Source organism: Bos indicus x Bos taurus, chromosome 26, assembly GCF_003369695.1.
Source record: "Bos indicus x Bos taurus breed Angus x Brahman F1 hybrid chromosome 26, Bos_hybrid_MaternalHap_v2.0, whole genome shotgun sequence".
Classification (NCBI taxonomy): Eukaryota; Metazoa; Chordata; class Mammalia; order Artiodactyla; family Bovidae; genus Bos; species Bos indicus x Bos taurus.
In genome coordinates, this window is record NC_040101.1 from 4496779 (window position 1) to 4508691 (window position 11913).

General features: G+C 50.9%; 1 protein-coding gene across 1 annotated transcript in view; it reads left to right on the forward strand.

Annotated features, from left to right (window-relative positions):
- Nucleotides 1–11255, forward strand: part of MKI67 (marker of proliferation Ki-67) — a 30103-nt gene extending 18848 nt beyond the window's left edge. The window contains exons 11-13 of the mRNA XM_027528591.1: nucleotides 57–7177; nucleotides 8613–9056; nucleotides 9991–11255. Coding sequence (XP_027384392.1) covers nucleotides 57–7177; nucleotides 8613–9056; nucleotides 9991–10044 — 7619 coding nt within the window. The 3' untranslated portion in view covers nucleotides 10045–11255. The remainder of the gene's footprint in view (nucleotides 1–56; nucleotides 7178–8612; nucleotides 9057–9990) is intronic.
- The last annotated feature ends 658 nt before the right edge of the window (nucleotides 11256–11913 follow it).

Genomic DNA, 11913 nt, shown 5'->3' on the forward strand with positions numbered 1-11913 from the left:
TTGGCACAACACAGTGAACAGAATCTGTTTATCATGTGTGTTTTAATATTTTATAGGCGAAGATGTGTTTCCTAGGACTCACGATACAGTGAAAGGGCCATCTGATCAAAGTTCTGCAAGCCCTGCCTTGAGACGCCCCAGTATTAAAATGAGCGAAGATCCTGTGAAAACACCAAGGAGCACGAATAAAACCATAGCTGCTGAGATAAAAACTCCTGTGTCCACGACAGCGACTCCAAAGGCAACATCAAGTGCAAACAGGTCTAGAAGGTCTGCAGAGCTCAGCGGTGTGCAGACGCCAGGTACAGGGCCAGAGAACCAAGACGCAAAACCTGACACCGTTGAGGACATCTTGGGAAGACGTCTGAGGAAAACACCACAACCAGAGCTGAAGCCAGAGAGAGACACAAAGGAAAGTGAAAAGTCGTTCGAACAATGTAAGCAAAACATCAAATCAAAAGAAAATTCTGAAAAGACGATAGCTGTGAGGAGATCAAGACGAGCCTCAGAGCTGAAGTGTGAACCAGCGGCAGACCTGACCACCCTCCAGAGATCGCAGGACACAGAGCCCGAGGAGAAGCAGGTGGACATCCTGAGTCTCCTACAGACTCCAGTTCATGCCAAGGAAGTGATGGATGCAAAGAACAAAGCCACAAGGATGAGCTGTAAGTCTCCCAAGCCAGGAGCAGTCAGCATACACACCAGGATGAGCACACAGCTCAAGACACCATCCCAGAAAGTGGATGTAGGAAGTTTCTCGGACCTTAGGAAGCTCTCGGAAACTCTGGGGAAAGCCACACCCACTCAAAGAGAATCAAGAGATGCTAAAAGCATCCAATTGTTTAAGGAAACTTCAAAGCAGAAACTGGACCCTGCAGAGAATTCTGCTGGAAGTAAGAGGAGGCCAACGACACCCAAGGGAAAGGCCCCACCTCTGGAAGACCTGGCTGGCTTCAAAGAACTCTTCCAAACCCCTCATCAAGCCAAGGAACCAATGACTGATGACAAAACCACCAAAACACCCTGTACATCTCCACAGTCAGAGTCAGTCAACACACCAAGTAGAAGGGGACGTCTCAGGACACCTTCCCAGAAGGTGAATGTGCAGGAGGACCTCTCAGCTCTCAGGAAACCTCAACAAACACCAGGAAAAGCCACACGGTCACCCAGAGAACCAGAGGGTGGTGACAAGGGCATTGCAGTGTCTCAGGAAGCTCCAGAAGAGATGCTAGACCTTGCAGAAAAGGTACCTTCAGCCAAGAGGCGACCAAGGACACCCAAGGGAAAGGCCCAGCCCCTGGAAGATCTGACCGGCTTCAAGGAGCTCTTCCAAACCCCAGATCAAGCCAGGGAACCCATGACAGATGCCAAAACCACCAAAACACCCTGTAAATCTTCTCAACCGGAGCCAGTCAACACACCAAGTAGAAGGGGACGTCTCAGGACACCTTCCCAGAAAGTGGACGTAGAGGAGGAGCTCTCATCTCTCGGGAAACCTCAACAAATACCAAGGGGAACCGGGCACTCAGATAGAGAACCAGCAGATGGTGAAGACATCAAAGTGTCCAAGGAAATGCCAAGGCAGAAAATGGACCCTGCAGATTATGTGACTGGAATTAAGAGACAGTCAAGGACACCTAAAGAAGATGTCCAGTCTCTCGAAGACCTGACTGGCTTCAGAGAACTCTTCCAAACCCCAACCCACACCAACCTGCCAAGGGCTATTGTCAAAACCCCCCAAATGCTTGGCCAGTCTCCACAACTGAAACCAGTCAACATGACACCAACTAGAAGGGGACGTCTCAGAACACCTTCCCAGAAAATGGATGTGCAAGAAGACCTCTCAGCTCTCAGGAAACCTCAGCAAACACCAGGGGAAACCACACAATCACCCAGAGAGCCAGAGGCTGGTGACAGAAGCATTGCAGTATCTCAGGAAGCTCCAGAAGAGATGCTAGACCTTGCAGAAAAGATACCTGCAACCAAGAGGGGGTCAAGAACACCCAAGAGAAAGACCCCACTACTGGAAGACCTGGCTGGCTTTAAGGAGCTCTTCCAAACTCCACATCAAGCCAAGGAAACAATGACAGATGAAAAACCCACCACAATACCCTGTAAATCTCCACCAGCAGAACCAGTCAACACGCCGACCAGTAAGAAGAGACAACTCAAGTCACCTCCCCGGGAAGTGGGCATAGAGGAGGAGCTCTCAGTGCTCAGGAGGCCTGCACAGGCTCCAGGGGGAACCAGGCACTCAGAAGGAGAAGCAGCAGGTGATGGTGAAGACATCAAAGCATTCATGGAAATGCCAAGGCAGAAACTGGACCCTACAGAAAACGTGACTGGAATTAAGAGGCAGCTAAGAACACCCAAGGAAAAGGTCCAATCTCTAGAAGACCTGACTGGCTTCAGAGAGCTCTTCCAGACCCCAAATCACACCAAGGAGCCAAAGGCTGTTCTCAAAACACCCCAAATGCTCTGCACATCTTCCCAATCAGAGTTAATTGTCACACCAACCAATAGAAAGAGACAGCCCAGGACACTTCTTGGGAAGGTGGATACAGAGAAAGAACTGTCAGTGCTTAGGAGACACACACCAGCGTCAGGGCAAACCATGCATACATGGTGCAGAGAACCAGGAGTTGATGATAAAAGCACCGAATCGTTTGAGGAAACGCCAAAGCAGAAACTGGGCCCTGCAGAGAATTCTGCTGGAAGTAAGAGGAGGCCAGCGACACCCAAGGGAAAGGCCCCACCTCTGGAAGACCTGGCTGGCTTCAAAGAACTCTTCCAAACCCCTCATCAAGCCAAGGAACCAATGACTGATGACAAAACCACCAAAACACCCTGTACATCTCCGCAGTCAGAGCCAGTCAACACACCAAGTAGAAGGGGACGTCTCAGGACACCTTCCCAGAAGGTGAATGTGCAGGAGGACCTCTCAGCTCTCAGGAAACCTCAACAAACACCAGGAAAAGCCACACAGTCACCCAGAGAACCAGAGGGTGGTGACAAGGGCATTACAGTGTCTCAGGAAGCTCCAGAAGAGATGCTAGACCTTGCAGAAAAGGTACCTTCAGCCAAGAGGCGACCAAGGACACCCAAGGGAAAGGCCCAGCCCCTGGAAGATCTGACCGGCTTCAAGGAGCTCTTCCAAACCCCAGATCAAGCCAGGGAACCCATGACAGATGCCAAAACCACCAAAACACCCTATACATCTCCACAACCAGAACCAGTCAACACACCAAGTAGGACACCTTCCCAAAAAGTGAATGTGCTGGAAGGCCTCTCAGCTCTCAGGAAACCTCAACAAACACCAGGAAAAACCACACAGTCACCCAGAGAACCAGAGGGTGGTGACAAGGGCATTGCAGTGTCTCAGGAAGCTCCAGAAGAGATGCTAGACCTTGCAGAAAAGGTACCTTCAGCCAAGAGGAGACCAAGGACACCCAAGAGAAAGGCCCAGCCCCTGGAAGACCTGACTGGCTTTAAGGAGCTCTTCCAAACCCCAGATCAAGCCAGGGAACCAATGACAGATGCCAAAACCACCAAAACACTCTATAAATCACCAGCAGAAACAGTCAACACGCCGACCAGTAAGAAGAGACGACTCAAGTCACCTCCCCGGGAAGTGGGCATAGAGGAGGAGCTCTCAGTGCTCAGGAGGCCTGCACAGACTCCACGGGGAACCAGGCACTCAGGAGAAGCAGGAAGTGATTTTGAAGACATCAAAGCATTCACAGGAACGCCGAGGCAGAAACTGGACCCTCGAATTAAGAGGCAGCTAAGAACACCTAAGGAAAAGGTCCAATCTCTAGAAGACCTGACTGGCTTCAGAGAGCTCTTCCAGACCCCAGATCACACCAAGGAGCCAAAGGCTGTTCTCAAAACCCCTAAGATGCTCTGTCAGTCTCCACTACTGGAACCAGTCAACATAACACCAGGTAGAAGGGGAAGTCTCAGGACACCTTCCCAAAAAGTGGACATGCAGGAAGACCGCTCAGCTCTCAGGAAGCCTACACATACACCAGGGGTGACCACACACTCACCCAAAGAACCAGAGGGTGGCGACAGAGGCGCTGCAGTGTCTCGGGAAGCTCCAGAAGAGAAACCAGACCCTGCAGAACATTCAACTTCAAGCAAGAGGCAGCCAAGGACACCCCAGGAAAAGGCCCAACTCTTGGAAGACCTGGATGGCTTCAAAGAGCTCTTCCAAACCCCAGATCGTGCAAATGGAGCAATGACTGATGACAAACTCACCACAATGCCCTGTACATCTCCACCAGCAGAACCATTCAACACACCAACAAGTGAGAAGAGACGACTCAAGTCCTCTCCCCAGAAAGTGGGTGTAAAAGAGGAGCTCTCGGCACTCAGGAGGCCCGCACAGACTCCACGGGGAACCAGGCACTCAGAAGGAGAACAAGCAGGTGATGGTGAAGAAAAAGCATTTAAGAAAACTCCAAAGCAGAAACTGGACTCAGCAGAAAGTTTAACTGGAAGCAAGAGGCGGCCAAGAGCATCACTTAAGGAAAAGGCCCAGCCCCTGGAAGACCTGACTGGCTTTAAAGAGCTCTTCCAAACCCCACGTCAATCCAAGGAACCAATGACTGATAACAGTATCCCTCAAATGCTCTGCCAGTCTCCACAACCAGAACCAGTCACCATAACACCAGGTAGAAGGGGGCATCTCAGGACACCTTCCAAGACAGTGGACAGGCAGGAAGACTGCTCAGCTCTCAGGAAGCCTCAGCAAACACCAGGGGAAACCACACACTCACCCAGAGAACCAGAAGATGGTGACAGAGGCACTGCAGTGTCTCAGGAAGCTCCAGAAGAGAAACCAAACTCTGCAGAAAACATAACTGCACACAAGAGGTGGCCAAGGATAACTAAGGAGAAAGCCCAGCCCCTGGAAGACCTGAGTGGCTTCAAAGAGCTCTTCCAAACCCCAGATCATGCAAAGCAGCCCATAATGATCGATGACCATCCCCCTGCCATACCCTGTAAATCACCAGCAGAACCTGTTACCAGGAGAACAGGTAGAAAGAAACAACTCAGGTCATCGCCAGAGAAAGTGGGTGTAGAAGAGCCCTCAGCACTCAGGAGGCCCTCCCAGACTCCAGAGGAAGCCACACGCATGCAGAGAGAAGCTGAAGAGGATGAAAAAGACATCAAAGTGTGTAAGAAAACTTCAAGGCAGAAACTGGTCTCAGCAGAAAATGTAACTGGCGTCAAGAGTCGGCTAAGAAACATTAAAGAAAAGGCCCAACCCACAGAAGACCCAGCCAGGGTCAAAGAGCCCTTCCAAAACCCCAACCAGACTGAGGAACCAGCGAGTGATGTAAAAATCGCTCCAGCGTCCTGCCAGTCTCCACCAGCACAACCAGTCATCAGGAGAAGGACCAGACAGAGACGGCTCAGGTCACCACCAGGAAAAGTGGCCGTGGAAGAGCCCTCAGCGTCCACAGGGCCTACACAGACGCCAGGGGATACACACACAGAGCCTGTAGGCAAAGGAAAAGACAGCAAGGTGTTGAAGGAAACTTCAGGGCAGAAACTGAGTCCTGCAGAGAATGTAACAGGCATCAGGAGTCGGCTAAGAACACTTAAGAAAAAGACCCAACCCTTGGAAGACTCAGCCGGTGTCAAAGAGCTCTTCCAAAAGCCAGATCAGGCCAAAGAAGCAGACGGTGATGTTGCAGTAGCTCCAGGGCCCCGCCCATCCCCACCAGCAGAACCGGTCACCAGGCCAACAAGCAGAAAGAGGCGGCCCAAGTCATCACCAGAGAAAGTGGCCAAAGAAGAGCCCACACCGACACCAGGGGAAAGCACACGGGGCCAGCCTGCACGTGATGAAGAAGACAGCAGAGTGCTGAAGGAAAATCCAAGGCAGAAACTCAATCCTGCAGAAAATGTAACTGGAGTCCGGAGTCGGCTAAGAACACTGAGGGAAAAGACCCAACCCCTGGAAGACCCAGCCAGCGTCAAAGAGCTCTTCCAAGACCCAGATCAGGTCAAAGAGCCAGAGGGTGATGTTACAACCATTCCAGTGCCCCGCCAGTCTCCACCAGCAAAACCCATCACCAGACCAACAAGCAGAAAGAGGCGACTTAAGGCGTCGCCAGAGAAAGTGGACATAGAAAGGCCCTCGGCGCTCAGAGAGCCCACACGGACACCAGGGGAAACCACACACAGCGAGCCTGTACATGATGAAAAAGACAACAGAGTATTGAAGGAAAATTCAAAGCAGAAACTCAATGCAGCAGAAAATGTAATTGGGGTCAGGAGCCGACTAAGAACACTGAAGGAAAAGACCCAACCCCTGAAAGACCTGGCCGGTGCCAAAGAGCTCTTCCAAAAGCAAGATGGGGCCAAGGAACCAGTGAGTGATGTTACGACGGCTCCAGCGCCCCACCAGTCTCCACCAGCACAACCAGTCACCAGGAGAACAGGTAGACAGAAACAGCTCAGGTCACCACCAAGAAAAGTGGCTGTAGACAAGCCCTCAGCGCTTAGCAGGCCTGCACAGACTCCAGGGGAAATGACGCACACAGAACCTGTGGGCGATGAGAACAAGATCAAGATGGCCAAGGAAACGTCAAGGAGGAACCTGAACTCAGCAGAAAACTTCATTGGCGTCAGGAGTCGGCGAAAAGCATTTCAGGAGAAGACGGTGGAAGACCCAGCCGGTTCCCAGGAGCCCTTCCAAAAGCCTGATCAGGCCGAGGAACTGGAAAGCAGTTCTACTGCCATCAAGAGAGCCTCAAAGCAAACAGTAGACAGAAGACCTGTAGAAACATCCCGAAGAGTCCTCAGGGCCCCTAAAGTAAGATTCACAGAAGACCTTGTGGGCAGCAGAGAGCCTGCAAAACACCCAGGTGAAAGTTGCGTTTCCCCGTCCCCCGAGAGGGAGCAGGGAGAAGACGGAAGAGTCACAGGCAGGAAGAGACTGCGCCCTGTGACAGCTGCCCAGGACCCCGAGGACGAGAGGCCACTCCAGAAGAAGCAGAGGACAGCCCCCAGGGAGACACGGGAGCCCCCCGAACCCCCAGGAGTGAAGAAGAGAAGCCTGCGGACTTTGGCACAAAGGACTGAACCTGGGGGAAACCTGCCCAACGATGACCTAAAAGCTAAAGCTACGGATCCGCAAGAAGTCGCACAGGCTCCGAATAAGGTGATGGGAGGAGTGATGTGACTGTGCCCTGTGGGCTTCCCAGGTGGCGGCGGTCGTAAAGAGCCCGCCTGCCAGTGCAGGAGACGTAAGAGATGCGGATTTGATCCCTGGGTCGGAAAGATTCCCTGGAGGAGGGCATGGCGACCCACTCCAGTCTTCTTGTCTGGAGGATCCTATGGACAGAGGAGCCTGGCAGGCTACAGTCAATGGGGTCGCAAAGAGTTGAACATGACTGAATGACTTGGCACAGCACAGCACCTTGGGTGGATGCTCTCCATTCTGGCATAAATTTGCTATCAACTGTATGTAACCCTGATGTAAGTGGGGGTCCCCTTTCCCTCGGGGTCCACAGGCAACACAGTGAGTAGCTGCAGAACTGGAGAGCGTCCCCTTAGAGTTTACAGAGCTGTTGCTCGGTCGTGTCCGACTGCAACCCCGTGGACAGTGAGTAGCTGCAGAACTGGAAAGCGTCCCCTTAGAGTTTACAGAGCTGTTGCTCGGTCGTGTCCGACTGCAACCCCGTGGACTATCGCTCTCCAGGTTCATGTGTCCATGGGATTCTCCAGGCAAGAAGACTGGAGTGGGTTGCTGTTTCACTCTCCAGGGGATCTTCCTATGTTCGTCTTCAAAGATATGGAGCTTTATGCTGAGAAAAAGTGGGCAACTCAGACCTGCCTTGTTCTAGACACTGAGACCTGGAGGGCTGAGTACAAGTAGTATCTGCATCCGTACTTAAACAATTGGAACAATTCGCCCAGGGTATGTGTGTCCTGGGAAGACCATCACTGTCCAGGCTGTTGGCGAAAGTGTTTGTCGTTTAGTTGTGTCCAGCGTTTTGCGACCCCGTGAACTGCAGCCCGCTAGCCTCCTCTGTCCAGGGGATTCTCCAGGCAGAACACTGGAGTGGGTTGCCAGTCCCTTCTCCAGGGGATCTTCCCGACCCAGGGATTGAACCCAGGCCCCCTGCATGGCAGGCAGATTCTTTACCATCTAAGCCAGTAAGGAAGCTATACGTGTTGTCAGAGACGTTTGTAAATTGGATTCCAGAAACTGAAATTTTCCTCTTCTGGTCTAGCAATGACTTGAAGGATTAGGAAATCATTTTCTGTCTGAATATTGGGGTGTTTTCCTGGAATATCCTTTTAATGCTTGTTAAAATCACGTTGATGTGTGTGACAGACATTGTGGTTGGAGTTCATACTGAATTCCTTACTTAGGGTTTATTGGTGGAAATGGTGATTTCTCTGTAGGAGCAAATTGACAGGTACACCCCTGACTTGCTTAGACTTACTTGCATGTTAGGATATGAATCAATGGCAAATGTTGCAATTGATTCCCCTTTGAGTTCACTTTCAAATGATGTTCTCCATGTTGAGATTTGTAATTTGTATTCCTCATTCTTGACATTTTGTGGATGTCTTTTGAATTTTTTTAGGGAGTGTCCCTGCGTTCCAGGCGTCCTGCTAAAACTTCTGTAGAGGAGCAAAGACCTGAGGTTCTTATATCAGAAGAAAAGGTGAAAATAAAGAGAAGCGAAAAGAAGTCCGTGCAGCCCTCCCAGGAGATGAAGCTCCAGAGCCCTGAAGATGGAGCCAAGAAGCCTGCCTCTGGGGGCAAAGTTGAAGAGAGGAGGACACGCTCAAGACCTGGGAGGCAGAACCAGCCGCCTTTGCCTGAGGCTGCAGAAGAGAAAGTGAGGGAGGGAAGGGTGGACATCCCAGCGAAGAAGCAGGAAGAGAAAGAAGGGACAGGACATTCAGACCCCAAGGGTTCGAGATCCAGAAAGGTTAGCGTCCGCCCTCGAGGAAACCCTTCAGAGACTGCATCTGAGCAGAGAGTGACCCGGAGTGCCAAGAGATGTGCCCACAGTCTTCAGAAGGCTAGTAATCTCCTGTTGCTCTTTTTCTAAGCATAGACACTATGTCAGTAGAGGTTTAGCCCACGCTGCAAGAGCAGATGCAGCAAATGGGATAATACGCTGCCAACCCTCAGTTAAACTAGCATGAGAAGCAGGCGTCTAAACCATATTCTGTGGCTCAGTATTCAGGTGGATGTGGCTTGGGAATTCCACTTGAATAGTAAATTCACACGATGATATCTTCTTTCAGGGGATTTATCCAGTTAGTGCTTTCTAAGTGCTCACTGCACTCCTGTACTAAGATTCCAGGCACTGCCTTCAGTGTGTGGTTAGAGATTGAACAAACTTCCCGAAAGGTAATGCTTGATTTCAGAGGTGTCCCCTTGGAAAGCTGGGGCACAGAGTGGGTGAGGCGTCCGTAGACAAACAGCCCTGTGAACAGTTCCCATTCAGGAAGCAGCCTGGTGTCCTTTCCTCCTCCCAAAGACGGCAACCCAAGCGTGGTCTCCACTCACATTCAGCCCCAAGCGTGGTCTCCGCTCACGCTCAGCCAGCACTGAGTGATGTCCCCTCTGGACACACCAGTTGTTCAGAAGGTCCAAAAGGCTTCAGCCTGATTACACGTTTGAATTCACTTTTTCTGAGTGGTATTTATAAAAATCAGTGAAAAACATGTGGAATTTTCTTTTTCCTTTTTATAATGTGTTTATAACTTAAAAATAGCTTACCAACCTTTCTGTCAAGACACAATATTTAACTTTAAAGATTTACATAGTAAGAGTTTAAGGCAGCTTTTACAGTCTCTATTTTAAAGCTCACTGCCAACTTCAAGACTAGTTTTCTGGAGCTAAAGGCCTGCATCGCACCCTGTAAGGATTTGGGTTTTTACAGAATAGAGTTGATTACACAAACTGTTCTTTCAAATGACTTAAGAGATATTTTTCTTCCCAAACAGGAAAGTGACAATGTGTGTGTCAAGAAAATAAGAACCAGAAGTCGTCGACCCTGAAGATATATAGCTAAGAAGTTTAAAGGGAGAGGGGGGGAGTAATGAATTTAGTGATAAGTTGTAGTACGATATTTGTCATAAGTTTTAAAGTGAATTCTGTAAATAATACTGTTGGGGGTGGGGTGGGGTGGGGGTTTAAGGGAAGAAGGCTTAGAATTTTCTAACTCAAGAGTTTATTCAAAAGCCCCCACATGGAGATTATGAAGGAGACCGCTGAGTCTCCTAAATTAGTAAAAAATTTAAGACTTGAGTAGGGGGTGGGGGGGTGGGGGGAGTTTGCCAAGGTGTGGCCTTCATCTCAGTAAAATGAAGCCCCGGGGTTTGTGACTGCCGAGTCGATGCCGTCGCCGTGGGCTCCCGCGTTCGCCAGGCTGCTGTAAATGCTTCTCTGTGTGTCTGTGCCCTTTGTGTGCGTCCGCATGCAAACGTGAAAGGCAGGGGCTCAGGACGCAGGAATGAATGAGCAGAGGACGAGAACAATGACAGGGTGTCCGCCTTCACCCCGGGGAGACTGCGGGTCCAGGCGCTCGGGCTGCGGGCCATCTGCACAGGACAGTCCTGTTTGCTGCCCTGGCCTCGGAGGCGAGAGACATGATTCCGAGGCTGGTCTGTGCCACCATCTGCAGGGTAGCGTGACGCTTTGCTTGAGGAGGGCCTGCCAGCTTGCCTGTTCCACGTGAAGTGTCTCTGTCTGAACTAGGACTGCTTTCATCTGAGAGGGCATCTCCCCACCCTGCCTGAGGGCCGCTGACGCGTGCCCCTCGAGTCCACATCCTGACACCCCTCCACGCCCTTGTGTCCCGTTTTCCGACTCCCCTGTGCTCTCTCTGCCCATACCTGTTGCCCTGACCTTGTGCCTTCCCCCAGAAAGCGGCCATTTCTGACACTTGGAGCTCGAGGCCGTTGCATGTCGTTTTTTGCCTGGTCGTCCGTCCTCCTTTGGTTTCAGAGCCGCCCGTCTCACTGCTGTTTCGCTCTGTCCTCCGGCTCCTCCGTGTTCCCCGGGTCGGACACGAGCGCCCCATCCCCTCCAGTCACCTGTGTGGAGGCCTCCCCATCTGCCTGCCCTGCCTGGTGGAGGCGAGGCTGGAGGCCGGGAGGGTCACTGTGCCCAAGCGCGCGAGCTGTCACCCCTGCCTCCATCGACTCTTGTGTCCCCCCGGGTCTGGCATGGAGCGAGGTCCACATCACAATAAATGCCTTTGAACAAATGCATGAGTCCAGGCACATCTGTCTGAGTCAGGGGCATTTGTTTGCTATTTTGGCTGCCTTATTAATACAGTTATTTAGACGGCATTGCCTGAAATTGGGGGTCATCGTCAAGTGGGGCCGGAAAGAAAGTGGGGTTCCGACGAGCAGAAGGGATGGTATTTTAGGAAGTGTAAGCCTCATCAGAAAAGGCCTTCTGGACGTGAGCCGTCAGTGTGTCACTGAGGCAAAATCCAAGGAACACAGGAACTTCCTGTGAGTGAGTTGTTTTGCCAACACTTCAGATTTAGTGATAATTATGAACTTCACACATAGAAAAATTTCAGTTAGCTGTGTTCCTGGGGAATGGGGTAAAAATTAATTAAAAAGCCATTAGGGTTCATTTCTAACCCCAAATCTCACTGAACTATATCAGCACATTTTCTCGCCTTCTTAAGCAGAATATTTGAAGAGCATAAGAAGGGTGGTTTTTTCCTTAAAAAACTGGAAATAGAACTGCCATATGACCCAGTAATCCCACTTCTGGGCATACACACCAAGGAAACCAGAATTGAAAGAGACACGTGTACCCCAATGTTCATCGCAGCACTGTTTATAATAGCCAGGACATGGAAGCAACCTAGATGTCCATCAGCAGACGCATGGAAAGAAAGCTGTGGT